General features: G+C 48.4%; 2 protein-coding genes across 6 annotated transcripts in view; one reads left to right on the forward strand and one right to left on the reverse strand.

Annotated features, from left to right (window-relative positions):
- The window catches only part of LOC134927634 (intraflagellar transport protein 70A), a 254713-nt gene extending 239448 nt beyond the window's left edge, over window positions 1–15265 (reverse strand). The window contains exons 1-2 of one of the 4 annotated variants that reach the window (XM_063922382.1): window positions 15065–15265; window positions 5160–5225 (exon numbers count right to left, since the gene is read on the reverse strand). In XM_063922382.1, the coding sequence (XP_063778452.1) occupies window positions 5160–5209 (50 nt within the window). In that variant the 5' untranslated portion in view covers window positions 5210–5225; window positions 15065–15265. The remainder of the gene's footprint in view (window positions 1–5159; window positions 5226–15064) is intronic. The other 3 variants (XM_063922383.1, XM_063922384.1, XM_063922385.1) reach the window with 3 other exon arrangements.
- NPHP3 (nephrocystin 3) overlaps window positions 15181–15469 on the forward strand; it is a 303001-nt gene continuing 302712 nt past the window's right edge. For both annotated transcript variants that reach the window (XM_063922378.1, XM_063922379.1), the window contains exon 1: window positions 15181–15378. The gene's annotated coding sequence lies outside the window, so the exon portion shown is untranslated. The remainder of the gene's footprint in view (window positions 15379–15469) is intronic.

Below are 15469 nucleotides of genomic sequence, written 5' to 3' on the forward strand. Positions count from 1 at the left end.
CACAGTGGTGAGTGGTTCAAACCAATGTGATTTTAGGAACCCCAAAACTACATTGAGATCCGAAGGTGCCACTGGAGGCACAAAAGGAGGTTGTATATGCAGTACCCCCTTGACAAACGTCTGAACTTCAGGAACTGAAGCCAGTTCTTTCTGGAAGAAAATCGACAGGGCCGAAATTTGAACCTTAATGTACCCTAATTTTAGGCCCATAGACAGTCCTGTTTGCAGGAAATGCAGGAAACGACCCAGTTGAAATTCCTCTGTAGGGGCCTTCCTGGCCTCGCACCATGCAACATATTTACGCCAAATACGGTGATAATGTTGTGCGGTTACATCCTTCCTGGCTTTGATCAGGGTAGGGATGACTTCATCCGGAATGCCTTTTTCCTTCAGGATCCGGCGTTCAACCGCCATGCCGTCAAACGCAGCCGCGGTAAGTCTTGGAACAGACAGGGTCCCTGCTGGAGCAGATCCCTTCTTAGGAGGTAGAGGCCACGGGTCCTCTGTGAGCATCTCTTGAAGTTCCGGGTACCAAGTCCTTCTTGGCCAATCTGGAGCCACGAGTATAGTCCTTACTCCTCTCCTTCTTATGATTCTCAGTACCTTGGGTATGAGAGGCAGAGGAGGGAACACATACACTGACTGGTACACCCACGGTGTTACCAGAGCGTCCACAGCTATTGCCTGAGGGTCCCTTGACCTGGCGCAATACTTGTCTAGTTTTTTGTTGAGGCGGGACGCCATCATGTCCACCTTTGGTTTTTCCCAACGGTTCACAATCATGTGGAAGACTTCTGGGTGAAGTCCCCACTCTCCCGGGTGGAGGTCGTGTCTGCTGAGGAAGTCTGCTTCCCAGTTGTCCACTCCCGGAATGAACAGTGCTGACAGTGCTATCACATGATTTTCCGCCCAGCGAAGAATCCTTGCAGCTTCTGCCATTGCCCTCCTGCTTCTTGTGCCGCCCTGTCTGTTTACGTGGGCGACTGCCGTGATGTTGTCTGACTGGATCAGCACCGGCTGACCTTGAAGCAGAGGTCTTGCTAGGCTTAGAGCATTGTAGATGGCCCTTAGCTCCAGGATATTTATGTGAAGTGATGTCTCCAGGCTTGACCACAAGCCCTGAAAATTTCTTCCCTGTGTGACTGCTCCCCAGCCTCTCAGGCTGGCATCCGTGGTCACCAGGACCCAGTCCTGAATGCCGAATCTGCGGCCCTCTAGAAGATGAGCACTCTGCAACCACCACAGGAGAGACACCCTTGTCCTTGGTGACAAGATTATCCGCTGATGCATCTGAAGATGCGACCCGGACCATTTGTCTAGCAGATCCCACTGGAAGGTTCTTGCGTGGAATCTGCCGAATGAGATTGCTTCGTAAGAAGCCACCATCTTTCCCAGGACCCTTGTGCATTGATGCACTGAGACTTGGCCTGGTTTTAGGAGATTTCTGACTAGTTCGGATAACTCCCTGGCTTTCTCCTCCGGGAGAAACACCTTTTTCTGGACTGTGTCCAGGATCATCCCTAGGAATAGAAGTCGTGTCGTCGGGATCAGCTGCGATTTTGGAATATTGAGAATCCAACCGTGCTGGCGCAGCACTATCTGAGATAGTGCTACTCCGACTTCCAACTGTTCCCTGGATCTTGCCCTTATCAGGAGATCGTCCAAGTAAGGGATAACTAAAACTCCCTTCCTTCGAAGGAGTATCATCATTCTGGCCATTACCTTGGTAAAGACCCGGGGTGCCGTGGACAATCCAAACGGCAGCGTCTGAAACTGATAGTGACAGTTCTGTACCACAAACCTGAGGTACCCTTGGTGAGAAGGGTAAATTGGGACATGTAGGTAAGCATCTTTGATGTCCAGAGACACCATATAGTCCCCTTCTTCCAGGTTTGCAATCACTGCTCTAAGTGACTCCATCTTGAATTTGAACCTTTGTATGTAAGTGTTCAAGGATTTTAGGTTTAAAATTGGTCTCACCGAGCCGTCCGGCTTCGGTACCACAAATAGTGTGGAATAGTACCCCTTTCCCTGTTGTAGGAGGGGTACCTTGATTATCACCTGCTGGGAATATAGCTTGTGAATGGCTTCCAATACTGCCTCCCTGTCTGAGGGAGACGTCGGTAAAGCAGACTTTAGAAAACGGCGAGGGGGAGACGTCTCGAATTCCAATTTGTACCCCTGAGATACCACCTGAAGGATCCAGGGGTCCACTTGCGAGTGGGCCCACTGCGCACTGAACTTCTTGAGACGGGCCCCCACCGTGCCTGAGTCCGCTTGTAAAGCCCCAGCGTCATGCTGAGGACTTTGCGGAGGCGGGAGAGGGCTTTTGTTCCTGGGAACTGGCTGTTTGTTGCAGCCTTTTTCCTCTCCCTCTGCCACGGGGCAGAAATGAGGCGCCTTTTGCCCGCTTGCCCTTATGGGGCCGAAAGGACTGCGCCTGATAATACGGCGTCTTCTTAGGTTGAGAAGCTACCTGGGGTAAAAATGTGGATTTTCCAGCAGTTGCCGTGGCTACCAGGTCTGATAGACCTACCCCAAATAACTCCTCCCCCTTATAAGGCAATACTTCCATGTGCCTTTTAGAATCCGCATCACCTGACCACTGCCGCGTCCATAAACCTCTTCTTGCAGAAATGGACAGCGCGCTAACTCTTGATGCCAGTCTGCAAATATCCCTCTGTGCATCACGCATATATAGAAATGCATCCTTCAAATGCTCTATAGTCAGTAATATACTGTCCCTATCTAGGGTATCAATATTTTCAGTCAGGGAATCCGACCACGCCAGGCCCGCACTGCACATCCAGGCTGAGGCGATTGCTGGTCGCAGTATAACACCCGTGTGAGTGTATATACATTTTAGGATATTCTCCAGCTTTCTATCGGCAGGTTCCTTTAGGGCGGCCGTATCAGGAGAGGGTAGTGCTACCTGTTTAGACAAGCGTGTGAGCGCTTTATCCACCCTAGGGGGTGTTTCCCAACGTGCCCTATCCTCTGGCGGGAAAGGGTACGATGCCAATAACCTTTTAGGAATTATCAGTTTTTTATCGGGGGAAACCCACGCCTCATCACACACTTCATTTAATTCCTCGGATACAGGAAAAACTACAGGCAGTTTTTTCTCACCAAACATAATACCCTTTTTAGTGGTACTTGTATTATCAGAGATATGCAATACATTTTTCATTGCTTCAATCATGTAACGTGTGGCCCTAGTGGAAGTCACGTTTGTCTCCTCATCATCGACACTGGAGTCAGTATCCGTGTCTGTGTCTGCCATTTGAGGTAACGGGCGTTTTAAAGCCCCTGATGGCGTTTGAGACCCCTGGACAGGCACAAGCTGAGTAGCCGGCTGTCTCATGTCGTCAACTGTCTGTCGTAAAGAGCTGACACTGTCACGCAATTCCTTCCATAAGCTCATCCACTCAGGTGTCGACTCCCTAGGGGGTGACAACTCTATAATAGGCAACTGCTCCGCCTCCATCTCATTTTCCTCCTCAAACATGTCGACATAATCGTACCGACACACCGCACACACACAGGGAATGCTCTGATAGAGGACAGGACCCCACTAGCCCCTTGGGGAGACAGAGGGAGAGTATGCCAGCACACACCAGAGCGCTATATATAGACAGGAATACCACTATAAAATGTGCTTTTCCCTTTATAGCTGCTGTTAGTATCAAAACTGCGCCAAATTAGTGCCCCCCTCTCTTTTTTACCCTTTTCTGTAGTGCAGGACTGCAGGGGAGAGTCAGGGAGACGTCCTTCCAGCGGAGCTGTGATGGAAAATGGCGCTCGTGTGCTGAGGAGATAGGCTCCGCCCCCTTCTCGGCGGCCTTTTCTCCCGCTTTTTGGTGAGTTCTGGCAGGGGTTAAAATACATCCATATAGCCCTGGGGGTTATATGTGGTGTATTTATGCCAGCCAAGGTGTTTAGGCCCCCCCCTAGCGCCCTGCACCCTCAGTGACCGAAGTGTGAAGTGTGCCTGAGTAACAATGGCGCACAGCTGCAGTGCTGTGCGCTAACTTGTTGAAGACTGATGTCTTCTGCCGCCGATTTTTCCGGACCTCTTCTTGCTTCTGGCTCTGTAAGGGGGCCGGCGGCGCGGCTCTGGGACCGAGCTCCGAGGCTGGGCCTGTGTTCGGTCCCACTGGAGCTAATGGTGTCCAGTAGCCTAAGAAGCCCAATCCACTCTGCACGCAGGTGAGTTCGCTTCTTCTCCCCTTAGTCCCTCGATGCAGTGAGCCTGTTGCCAGCAGGTCTCACTGAAAATAAAAAACCTAAAACTAAACTTTCACTAAGAAGCTCAGGAGAGCCCCTAGTGTGCACCCTTCTCGGCCGGGCACAAAAATCCAACTGAGGCTTGGAGGAGGGTCATAGGGGGAGGAGCCAGTGCACACCAGGTAGTCCTAAAGCTTTACTTTTGTGCCCAGTCTCCTGCGGAGCCGCTATTCCCCATGGTCCTTACGGAGTTCCCAGCATCCACTAGGACGTCAGAGAAACCTTAGGGATCGTGGCCTCATACTATTTCTGGAACCTACGATCCCTATGGCCTAGCGCTGGTGCACCCGAGGTGGCAACCGCGTCAGCAAGTGTTTGGTAGTCTCCTCCCAAAACAGTGTGGCTGTGCCCGTATTCCCCTTCTAAGCGAAACCAATGCCTTACCTTCTCCCCGTGCTCCGGCCACAGCCTGGTAACGTCTGCTGGACATGCTAGTATATCCGACACAGAAGCACGCCGAAACAGCACTGTATTCGTGGGTAAGCGTTGTTGCGACCCGGCGGAGAGTTGTTGGAGTGACTCTTTCTAAGGTACGTATAAAGATGCTGTTTAGAAAGATTGCTCAGAAAAAATATTAAGACTATAAAATAAAATAAGAAAGCTTAGGGCTGCTAAAACCAGCAGTCATTGACCATGGTCCGGCTCCTGCCGCACCAAACAAAAAACTGGTTGGCCTGAGCCAGGAGGCAGGGATATAGATGGGCCCGTTGCATACTGGGAGGCCAGAAAGCTTTGACCGATTGGTGCAAATCCGCTGTCACTTCATCATATCCCATTGTTATCCTGTGGATAGCCTGTGGACCCTGCCAGAGAAATAAAGCATTTTTATTTCTATTGTTAAGTCAGTGGCGTTGTCTGATGAGTAACATTACCCGATATTGTTTCTGCAGTTCAGTATTAAGTATCTGTACAGCTTCTCCATATCTTCCTTCTTTTAGCTGAGAGAGGAGAGTAATGTTAATAGATTACAATAAGCAGGACATGTTTACTTTACTCCTATTATGGGATAAAGGGGCTGATTCAGACTGGATCGCTGCAGCGGTTGCAGTCTGAATCCATTTGTGGAGTGCGCACACACAGCGGCCGCACTGCGCGTGTGCACCCCAGGAGACCAGTGAAATGCTAATAGCATCTCAGGGCTGCGATCGCATCTGCCTGATTGACAGGCAGAGGCGGTCTCGGGGCAGGAGGGGCCGTGGCAATGGCGTAGGCACGTTGTTGGCGGGGCAGGATGGGCGTGGCATCGGTGTTAAAACTCCATTGGCAAGCGCGGTCCGGACAACGCAAGCATGTCCGGACCGTTGCGGGGGCAGGCCGCGGAGGCTGCGTGACATCACACGCAACCGCTGCAACCTGGGACGCGGTAGGTAGCCCCCTACCAGTGCGCAGGGGCTGCGCAGGCAGGGAGCTACTCGCCAGATGCAAAAGCATCACCACCGTTCAATGCTTTGCACCTTTGCCGGGGACGACGACACAGAGCCAGAGATGCGGGGCGGACTAGCCATGTGCTGGGCGTCCCCATGCAAGTCTGATCGTAGATGTGCTAAATTTAGCACATCTACGATCAGATCTGAATTACCCCCAAAACTCAATATGATTGGATGCTGAATCTGGTTGTGGTATGGAGAATGTACATGAACCTTTTTTAATGTACCACAGATGTATTTTCATTTTGGACAGAATTGTATTTAGATTAATTAAGCCTTAGATTAAAAAAAAAATCTAAAATTGAATACTTAAATAAATGATGGAATTAGCAAAGTGAGTTAAAAATGAAAATTCACATATAAAAATCTTAACGTAAGAGGAATATGCTATATTCATACTATTAAATATCTCAAATGGCATTCTAGCTATTTCATGTATTCTATGTTTAGTAACTACATATGAAATGCAACAAATATGGATTTCAGTTCACGTTTTAGCCAAGTACTATGGAGAAGATAAATGGCCTGATTTAGGTGCATATTTAATAATAGAATAGGCAATGTGCTGCAGAACTGTGATGTTCATCTGCATACATACTGTATCATATACGGTAGGCTTAACATTGCAAGTTTTAGTGTGCACATCTGTGGGCTGAGAGGAAAAACTTACAGTAGATGTTGCTGGCCGCAATGTGCCACATTGCAGCCAAGTCACTAAATTAATTGCCTCATTGTTGAATGAAAAATTGTGAATTTTAGCATTCATGCAAAAGTGTATACATACATTTACATTTCTGTGCCTTAATGTAAGTTACACATATCTACTTACCTTTATTTCTCTAACGTCCTAAGTGGATGCTGGGGACTCCGTCAGGACCATGGGGAATAGCGGCTCCGCAGGAGACAGGGCACAAAAATAAAGCTTTAGGATTAGGTGGTGTGTACTGGCTCCTCCCCCTATGACCCTCCTCCAAGCCTCAGTTAGGTTTTTGTGCCCGTCCGAGCAGGGTGCAATCTAGGTGGCTCTCCTAAAGAGCTGCTTAGAAAAAGTTTTTAGGTTTTTTATTTTCAGTGAGTCCTGCTGGCAACAGGCTCACTGCATCGAGGGACTTAGGGGAGAGAATTTCAACTCACTTGCGTGCAGGATGGATTGGATTCTTAGGCTACTGGACACCATTAGCTCCAGAGGGAGTCGGAACACAGGTCTCACCCTGGGGTTCGTCCCGGAGCCACGCCGCCGACCCCCCTTACAGATGCTGAAGATTGAAGGTCCGGAAACAGGCGGCAGAAGGCTCTTCAGTCTTCATGAAGGTAGCGCACAGCACTGCAGCTGTGCGCCATTGTTGTCACACACTTCAAATCAAGCGGTCACGGAGGGTGCAGGGCGCTGCTGGGGGCGCCCTGGGCAGCAATATTTAATACCTTTATGGCAAAAGAATACATCACATATAGCCATTGAGGCTATATGTATGTATTTAACCAATGCCAGATATCTAAAACTCCGGGAGAAAAGCCCGCCGAAATAGGGGGCGGGGCTTATTCTCCTCAGCACACAGCGCCATTTTCCTGCTCAGCTCCGCTGTGAGGAAGGCTCCCAGGACTCTCCCCTGCACTGCACTACAGAAACAGGGTAAAACAGAGAGGGGGGGCATTTTTTGGCGATATTTTGATATATTTAAGCTGCTATAAGGAACAACACTTATATAAGGTTGTTCCCATATATATTATAGCGCTTGGGTGTGTGCTGGCAAACTCTCCCTCTGTCTCCCCAAAGGGCTAGTGGGGTCCTGTCTTCGATAAGAGCATTCCCTGTGTGTCTGCTGTGTGTCGGTACGTGTGTGTCGACATGTATGAGGACGATGTTGGTGTGGAGGCAGAGCAATTGCCGATAATGGTGATGTCACCCCCAGGGAGTTGACACCGGAATGGATGGCTTTGTTTATGGAATTACGTGATAATGTCAGCACATTACAAAAATCAGTTGACGACATGAGACGGCCGGCAAACCAGTTAGTACCTGCCCAGGCGTCTCAAACACCGTCAGGGGCTGTAAAGCGCCCTTTACCTCAGTCGGTCGACACAGACCCAGACACAGACACTGAATCTAGTGTCGACGGTGATGAAACAAACGTATTTTCAAGTAGGGCCACACGTTATATGATCACGGCAATGAAGGAGGCTTTGCATATCTCTGATACTGCAAGTACCACAAAAAGGGGTATTATGTGGGGGGTGAAAAAACTACCTGTAGTTTTTCCTGAATCAGAGGAATTAAATGATGTATGTGATGAAGCGTGGGTTAACCCAGATAGAAAAGTGCTAATTTCAAAAAAGTTATTAGCATTATACCCTTTCCCGCCAGAGGTTAGGGCGCGCTGGGAAACACCCCCTAGGGTGGATAAGGCGCTCACACGCTTATCAAAACAAGTGGCGTTACCGTCTCCTGATACGGCCACCCTCAGGGATCCAGCTGATAGGAGACTGGAAACTACCCTAAAAAGTATATATACACATACTGGTGTTATACTGCGACCAGCCATCGCCTCAGCCTGGATGTGCAGTGCTGGGGTCGTCTGGTTGGATTCCCTGACTGAAAATATTGATACCCTGGATAGGGACAGTATTTTATTGACTATAGAGCAATTAAAAGGATGCTTTCCTTTATATGCGAGATGCTCAGAGAGATATTTGCACTCTGGCATCGAGAGTAAATGCGATGTCCATATCTGCCAGAAGGAGTTTATGGACGCGACAGTGGTCAGGTGATGCGGATTCCAAACGACATATGGAAGTATTGCCGTATAAAGGGGAGGAATTATTTGGCGTCGGTCTATCGGATCTGGTGGCCACGGCAACTGCCGGAAAATCCACCTTTTTACCTCAGACCCCCTCCCAACAGAAAAAGACACCGTCTTTTCAGCCGCAGTCCTTTCGGTCCTATAAGAACAAGCGGACAAAAGGACATTCATATCTGCCTCGGGGCAGAGGAAGGGGTAAGAGAGGGCAGCAAGCAGCCCCTGCCCAGGAACAGAAGCCCTCTCAGGGTTCTGCAAAGCCCTCAGCATGACGCTGGGGCCTTACAAGCGGACTCAGGAGCGGTGGGGGGTCGACTCAAGAATTTCAGCGCACAGTGGGCTTGCTCACAGGTGGACCCCTGGATCCTGCAGGTAGTATCTCAGGGTTACAGGTTGGAATTCAAGAAGTCTCCCCCTCGCAGGTTCCTAAAGTCTGCTTTGCCAACGTCTCCCTCAGACAGGGCGACGGTATTGGAAGCCATTCACAAGCTGTTTTCTCAGCAGGTGATAGTCAAGGTACCCCTCCTACAACAGGGAAAGGGGTATTACTCCACGCTATTTGTGGTACCGAAGCCGGACGGCTCGGTAAGACCTATTCTAAATCTGAAATCTTTGAACCTGTACATACAAAAATTCAAGTTCAAGATGGAGTCACTCAGAGCAGTGATAGCGAATCTGGAAGAAGGGGACTTTATGGTGTCCCTGGACATAAAGGATGCTTACCTGCATGTCCCAATTTGCCCTTCACATCAAGGGTACCTCAGGTTCGTGGTGCAAAACTGTCATTATCAGTTTCAGACGCTGCCGTTTGGATTGTCCACGGCACCTCGGGTCTTTACCAAGGTAATGGCCGAAATGATGATTCTTCTGCGAAGAAGAGGCGTATTAATTATCCCTTACTTGGACGATCTCCTGATAAGGGCAAGGTCCAGAGAACAGCTGGAGGACGGAGTAGCACTAACCCGACTAGTGCTGCAACAACACGGGTGGATTCTGAATTTTCCAAAATCTCAGTTGACCCCGACGACACGTCTGCTGTTCCTGGGAATGATTCTGGACACGGTTCAGAAAAAGGTGTTTCTTCCGGAGGAGAAAGCCAGGGAGTTATCCGAACTTGTCAGGAACCTCCTAAAACCAGGGAAAGTGTCTGTGCATCAATGCACAAGAGTCCTGGGAAAGATGGTGGCTTCTTACGAAGCGATTCCATTCGGCAGATTCCACGCACAAACTTTTCAGTGGGATCTGCTGGACAAATGGTCCGGATCACATCTGCAGATGCATCAGCGGATAACCTTATCGCCACGGACAAGGGTGTCTCTTCTGTGGTGGTTGCAGAGTGCTCATCTGTTAGAGGGCCGCAGATTCGGCATACAGGACTGGGTCCTGGTGACCACGGATGCCAGTCTGAGAGGCTGGGGAGCGGTCACACAGGGAAGAAACTTCCAGGGAGTATGGTCAAGCCTGGAGATGTCTCTTCACATAAATATACTGGAGCTAAGAGCGATTTACAATGCTCTAAGTCTGGCAAAAACCCCTGCTTCAGGGTCAGCCGGTGTTGATCCAGTCGGACAACATCACGGCAGTCGCCCACGTAAACAGACAGGGCGGCACAAGAAGCAGGACAGCAATGGCAGAAGCTGCAAGGATTCTTCGCTGGGCGGAAGATCATGTGATAGCACTGTCAGCAGTATTCATTCCGGGAGTGGACAACTGGGAAGCAGACTTCCTCAGCAGACACGATCTACACCCGGGAGAGTGGGGACTTCATCCAGAAGTCTTCCACATGATTGTGAACCGTTGGGAAAAACCAATGGTGGATATGATGGCGTCCCGCCTCAACAAAAAACTGGACAGGTATTGCGCCAGGTCAAGAGACCCTCAGGCAATAGCTGTGGACGCTCTGGTAACACCGTGGGTGTTCCAGTCAGTGTATGTGTTCCCTCCTCTGCCTCTCATACCAAAAGTACTGAGAATTATACGGCAAAAGGGAGTAAGAACGATACTAGTGGCTCCGGATTGGCCAAGAAGAACTTGGTACCCGGAACTTCAAGAGATGCTCACGGAGGATCCGTGGCCTCTACCTCTAAGACGGGACCTGCTTCAGCAGGGACCGTGTCTATTCCAAGACTTACCGCGGCTGCGTTTGACGGCATGGCGGTTGAACGCCGAATTCTAAGGGAAAAAGGCATTCCGGAAGAGGTCATTCCTACACTGGTAAAAGCCAGGAAGGAGGTGACTGCACAACATTATCACCGCATTTGGAGAAAATATGTTGCGTGGTGTGAGGCCAGGAAGGCCCCCACGGAGGAATTTCAACTGGGTCGATTCCTACATTTCCTGCAAACAGGATTGTCTATGGGCCTCAAATTGGGGTCCATTAAGGGTCAAATTTCGGCCCTGTCGATTTTCTTCCAGAAAGAATTGGCTTCAGTTCCTGAAGTCCAGACTTTTGTAAAAGGAGTACTACATATACAGCCCCCGGTTGTGCCCCCAGTGGCACCGTGGGATCTTAATGTAGTCTTGGATTTTCTCAAATCCCATTGGTTTGAGCCGCTCAAATCGGTGGAGTTTGAAGTATCTTACATGGAAAGTAACCATGCTACTGGCCCTGGCTTCAGCCAGGAGAGTATCAGAATTGGCGGCTTTATCATATAAGAGCCCATATCTGATTTTCCATACGGACAGGGCAGAACTGCGGACGCGTCCTCATTTTCTGCCTAAGGTGGTGTCAGCGTTTCACCTGAGCCAGCCTATTGTGGTGCCTGCGGCTACTAACGATTTGGAGGATTCCAAGTTGTTGGACGTGGTCCGGGCATTGAAAATATATATTTCAAGAACGGCGGGAGTCAGAAAGTCTGACTCACTGTTTATATTGTATGCACCCAACAAGATGGGTGCTCCTGCTTCTAAGCAGACGATTGCTCGTTGGATTTGTAGCACAATTCAACTTGCACATTCTGTGGCAGGCTTGCCACAACCTAAATCTGTCAAGGCCCATTCCACAAGGAAAGTGGGCTCATCCTGGGCGGCTGCCCGGGGGGTCTCGGCATTACAACTCTGCCGAGCTGCTACTTGGTTAGGGGCAAACACGTTTGCAAAATTCTACAAATTTGATACCCTGGCTGAGGAGGACCTTGAGTTCTCTCATTCGGTGCTGCAGAGTCATCCGCACTCTCCCGCCCGTTTGGGAGCTTTGGTATAATCCCCATGGTCCTGACGGCGTCCCCAGCATCCACTTAGGACGTTAGAGAAAATAAGAATTTACTTACCGATAATTCTATTTCTCGTAGTCCGTAGTGGATGCTGGGCGCCCATCCCAAGTGCGGATTGTCTGCAATACTTGTACATAGTTATTGTTACAAACAAATTCGGGTTGTTATTGTTGTAAGCCGTCTGTTCAGAGGCTCCTACGTTTGTCATACTGTTAACTGGGTTCAGATCACAAGTTATACGGTGTGATTGGTGTGGCTGGTATGAGTCTTACCCGGGATTCAATATCCTTCCTTATTGTGTACGCTCGTCCGGGCACAGTATCCTAACTGAGGCTTGGAGGAGGGTCATAGGGGGAGGAGCCAGTACACACCACCTAATCCTAAAGCTTTATTTTTGTGCCCTGTCTCCTGCGGAGCCGCTATTCCCCATGGTCCTGACGGAGTCCCCAGCATCCACTACGGACTACGAGAAATAGAATTATCGGTAAGTAAATTCTTATTATCTAGCATACAGGTAAGCCTGATGCAAAAATGCAGCCATCCTCATTATCAGAAACGTGCACTAGGCCTAAGGGGCAGGCACCTCATAAAATGTATGTGTACGTCAAAATTAAACACTTAGCTAAGGGGCATGGTTGGCTTACATTGTCAAGACCTTACTTTACTGTGCTGAAACATGACCTGACTCTTCAAGTATCAGATACCCTCATCTAAAAATATGGCAGAAGTTGTGCCACTAATGGACTGAAACCCAACTATTTATCAGGACCTTAATTTGAAGTCTGATTTAGTGAAGGATACACAGGTCTTTCAACAAATTACATTTCAGATGTGATTGTAATAATTAGATCACTGTTGTGTAATGTTGAAATACAGAAATAAGCGATTGCCTCTGACTCAATGGGGCAAATTCAATTGTGCCTCACGCCCCCTGCTGGCCATCTATAGTAATGGACGCTCATTAGCTGCGGCAGTCACATTTTTTCTTGCAGCCTCCAGAAGTGCGAGAAAAAATGTGAGAAAAGTCTGTAGTTTGCACCTAAACCCGGACTTTAATGCCAAATAGAGATTTTTAGATGGGTTTAACCACTTTGTATGGCTAAACCCTGTGCTTTCAGCCGCGTTCAATGCTAATAAGCATCTGATCAGAGCAACAATTGCTCTGATAGACGCCCATTACTAAAGATGGCCAGCAGGGGGCGCGTGGAACAATTAAATTCCCCCCAGTATTTGCCTATATTTATTGTAAATTAATATAGTATTTGACTGTTATAATATGGGTTGTCTAACTCCTAAGGTATAAACAGGTTGAGTATCCCATATCCAAATATTCCGAAATACGAAATATGGTATTTTGAAATAATTGCATACCATAATGAGATATCATGGCGATGGGACCTAAATCTAAGCACAGAATACATTTATGTTACATATACACCTTATACACACAGCCTGAAGGTCATTTTAGCCAATATTTTTTATAACTTTGGGGTCGATTCTATTCGGCAACTAATGAATAGCGCCGGGAATTAGCTCCCGACGCTATTCAATTCAGCAACTAATTACCTGCAATTGTCGGGAATTCTTCTCTCATCCCCGGGGGATGAGAAGAGAAACCCGACAAAAGTGCTGCCTCGCGGCCGGCGCGAGGCTGATTCTGTCGGGAATCAGCCTCGCGCCGGGGAGTTAAGTCGGAGAATGCCCGTTCTCCCGACAATTCAACCTGTTTTGTCGGCGAAAACGGGCCATCGCCGACGTAACTAGTTGCTGAATTGAATAGCGTCGGGAGCTAATTCCCGGCGCTATTCATTAGTTGCCGAATAGAATCGACCCCTTTGTGCATTAAACAAAGTGTGTGTACATTCCCACAATTCATTTATGTTTCATATACATCTTATACACACAGCCTGAAGGTCATTTAATACAATATTTTTAATAACTTTGTATGTTAAAGTTTGTGTATATTGAGCCATCAAAAAACAAAGGTTTCATTGTCTCACTCTCACTCAAAAAAGTCTGTATTTCGGAATATTCCGTATTTCGGAATATTTGGATATGGGATACTCAACCTGTATATATATTTCCAAGATAGGTCTCACTCACATCCATTCCATTCAAGATGATAAGCAGCCACTAGGGTGTCACCCACGGTCACCGATAAAGGTTTCCATATATACAAATAGAAAGATGGGGCGGCTCACCAGATTTTCATGCTCAATAAAAAGCTGTATGTTTATCATACCTTCCAACTGACCCGATTTTAGCGGGACAGTCCCGTTTTTCTGCCGGCCGCAATATATTCCGCGAACGGGGGGAGTTTAGGGGTAGACATCCGACACTTCACACACTCAAGGGTGGGAGCTGTCCAGCAGCTACAGGAGCACTAGGATAGCCCCCAGCATGACAAATAACTGGGGGTTGTGACTAGCGAATTCAACATTCCCCGTGAGGTCATGCCCCCTTGCTGCTAAGCCAGAGCAGCGCGTGCAAACATCACGACTGATCCACCACAAAAGTTGGGAAGTAACATCCTTACATAGGGGGTCATTCCGAGTTGATTGATTGCTGCCCATTTTTTCCGCAGCGATCAGGTGAAAAAACGGCATTTCTCGCATGCATATGCCCCGCAATGCGCACGCGCGATGTACGGGAACAAAGCTCTTTGTGGTTGTGCTCAGGTTCTAGCAAAGTTTTCCTTCGCACAGGCGGCCGCAAGAAGATTGACAGGAAAGGGGCGTCTGGGTGTCAACTGACCGTTTTCAGGGAGTGTTTGCAAAAACGCAGGCGTGGTTGGGCATTTGCTGGCGGGTGTATGACGTCAAATCCGGACACGAATAGGCTGAAGTGATCGCAAGCGCTGAGTAGGTTCAGACCTACTCTGAAACTGCAAAAACAGTTTTTGCAGAGTTCGGCTGCACATGCGTTCCCACTTCTGCTAAGCTAAAATACACTCCCCAGTGGGCGGCGGCATAGCGTTTGCACGGCTGCTAAAACTAGCTAGCGAGCGATCAACATGGAATGACCCCCATAATCAGAACAGGTTCATCTCAACGTTTCGGTCCTATTTAGGACCTTCCTCAGAAGTCACAACGGCATAGTAGATCTGTAGGGTTCACCATCCACCACCAGACCAACATGATGTGTGAACCCTACATCTGCTACGCTGTTGTGATGAATAAACATACAGCTTTTTATTATGCACGAAAATCTGCGCGCGCACAAACACAAATATATATATATATATATATACACATATACCACTTTATGTATACATATAACAATGACACAATTATGTCTGCAACTGTTACGTGTATAGTACAGCCCGTGCTTCTGTATGTCTCACCAGTTTATAAATGGTTGCAGTGAACTCCCCGTCCTTGATCTGCAGGGCAGCCATTTATATGTCGGGACGCAGCGGTTATTAGCGCAGTACCGCACAATCGTCTCTCCCAGCTCCGAGCCGCGTTACCAAGGCCGCTCACACAGCTCCCTAGCAACCAACCGGAACCTGCATTCGCCCCTCCCATGAAAGTGACGCCAGCAGTCACCTAACTGTTCGTGTGTTTTTTTCTCGATACAATAAACTTTATTGCTAGTAGACAATGCTGAATTGGAACTTTGTAGATAAGAGTCCATCTTCTCCTTGGCAACCAAACAGTAAGTTGTTATTTACTTTCTAACACAGACAGAACAATCCGCTATAGTCACTAAGCTGTGTGTTAGGCATATAGCTTTAGCTTTGTCATTC

This window comes from Pseudophryne corroboree, chromosome 5 (assembly GCF_028390025.1).
Source record: "Pseudophryne corroboree isolate aPseCor3 chromosome 5, aPseCor3.hap2, whole genome shotgun sequence".
Lineage (NCBI taxonomy): Eukaryota > Metazoa > Chordata > Amphibia > Anura > Myobatrachidae > Pseudophryne > Pseudophryne corroboree.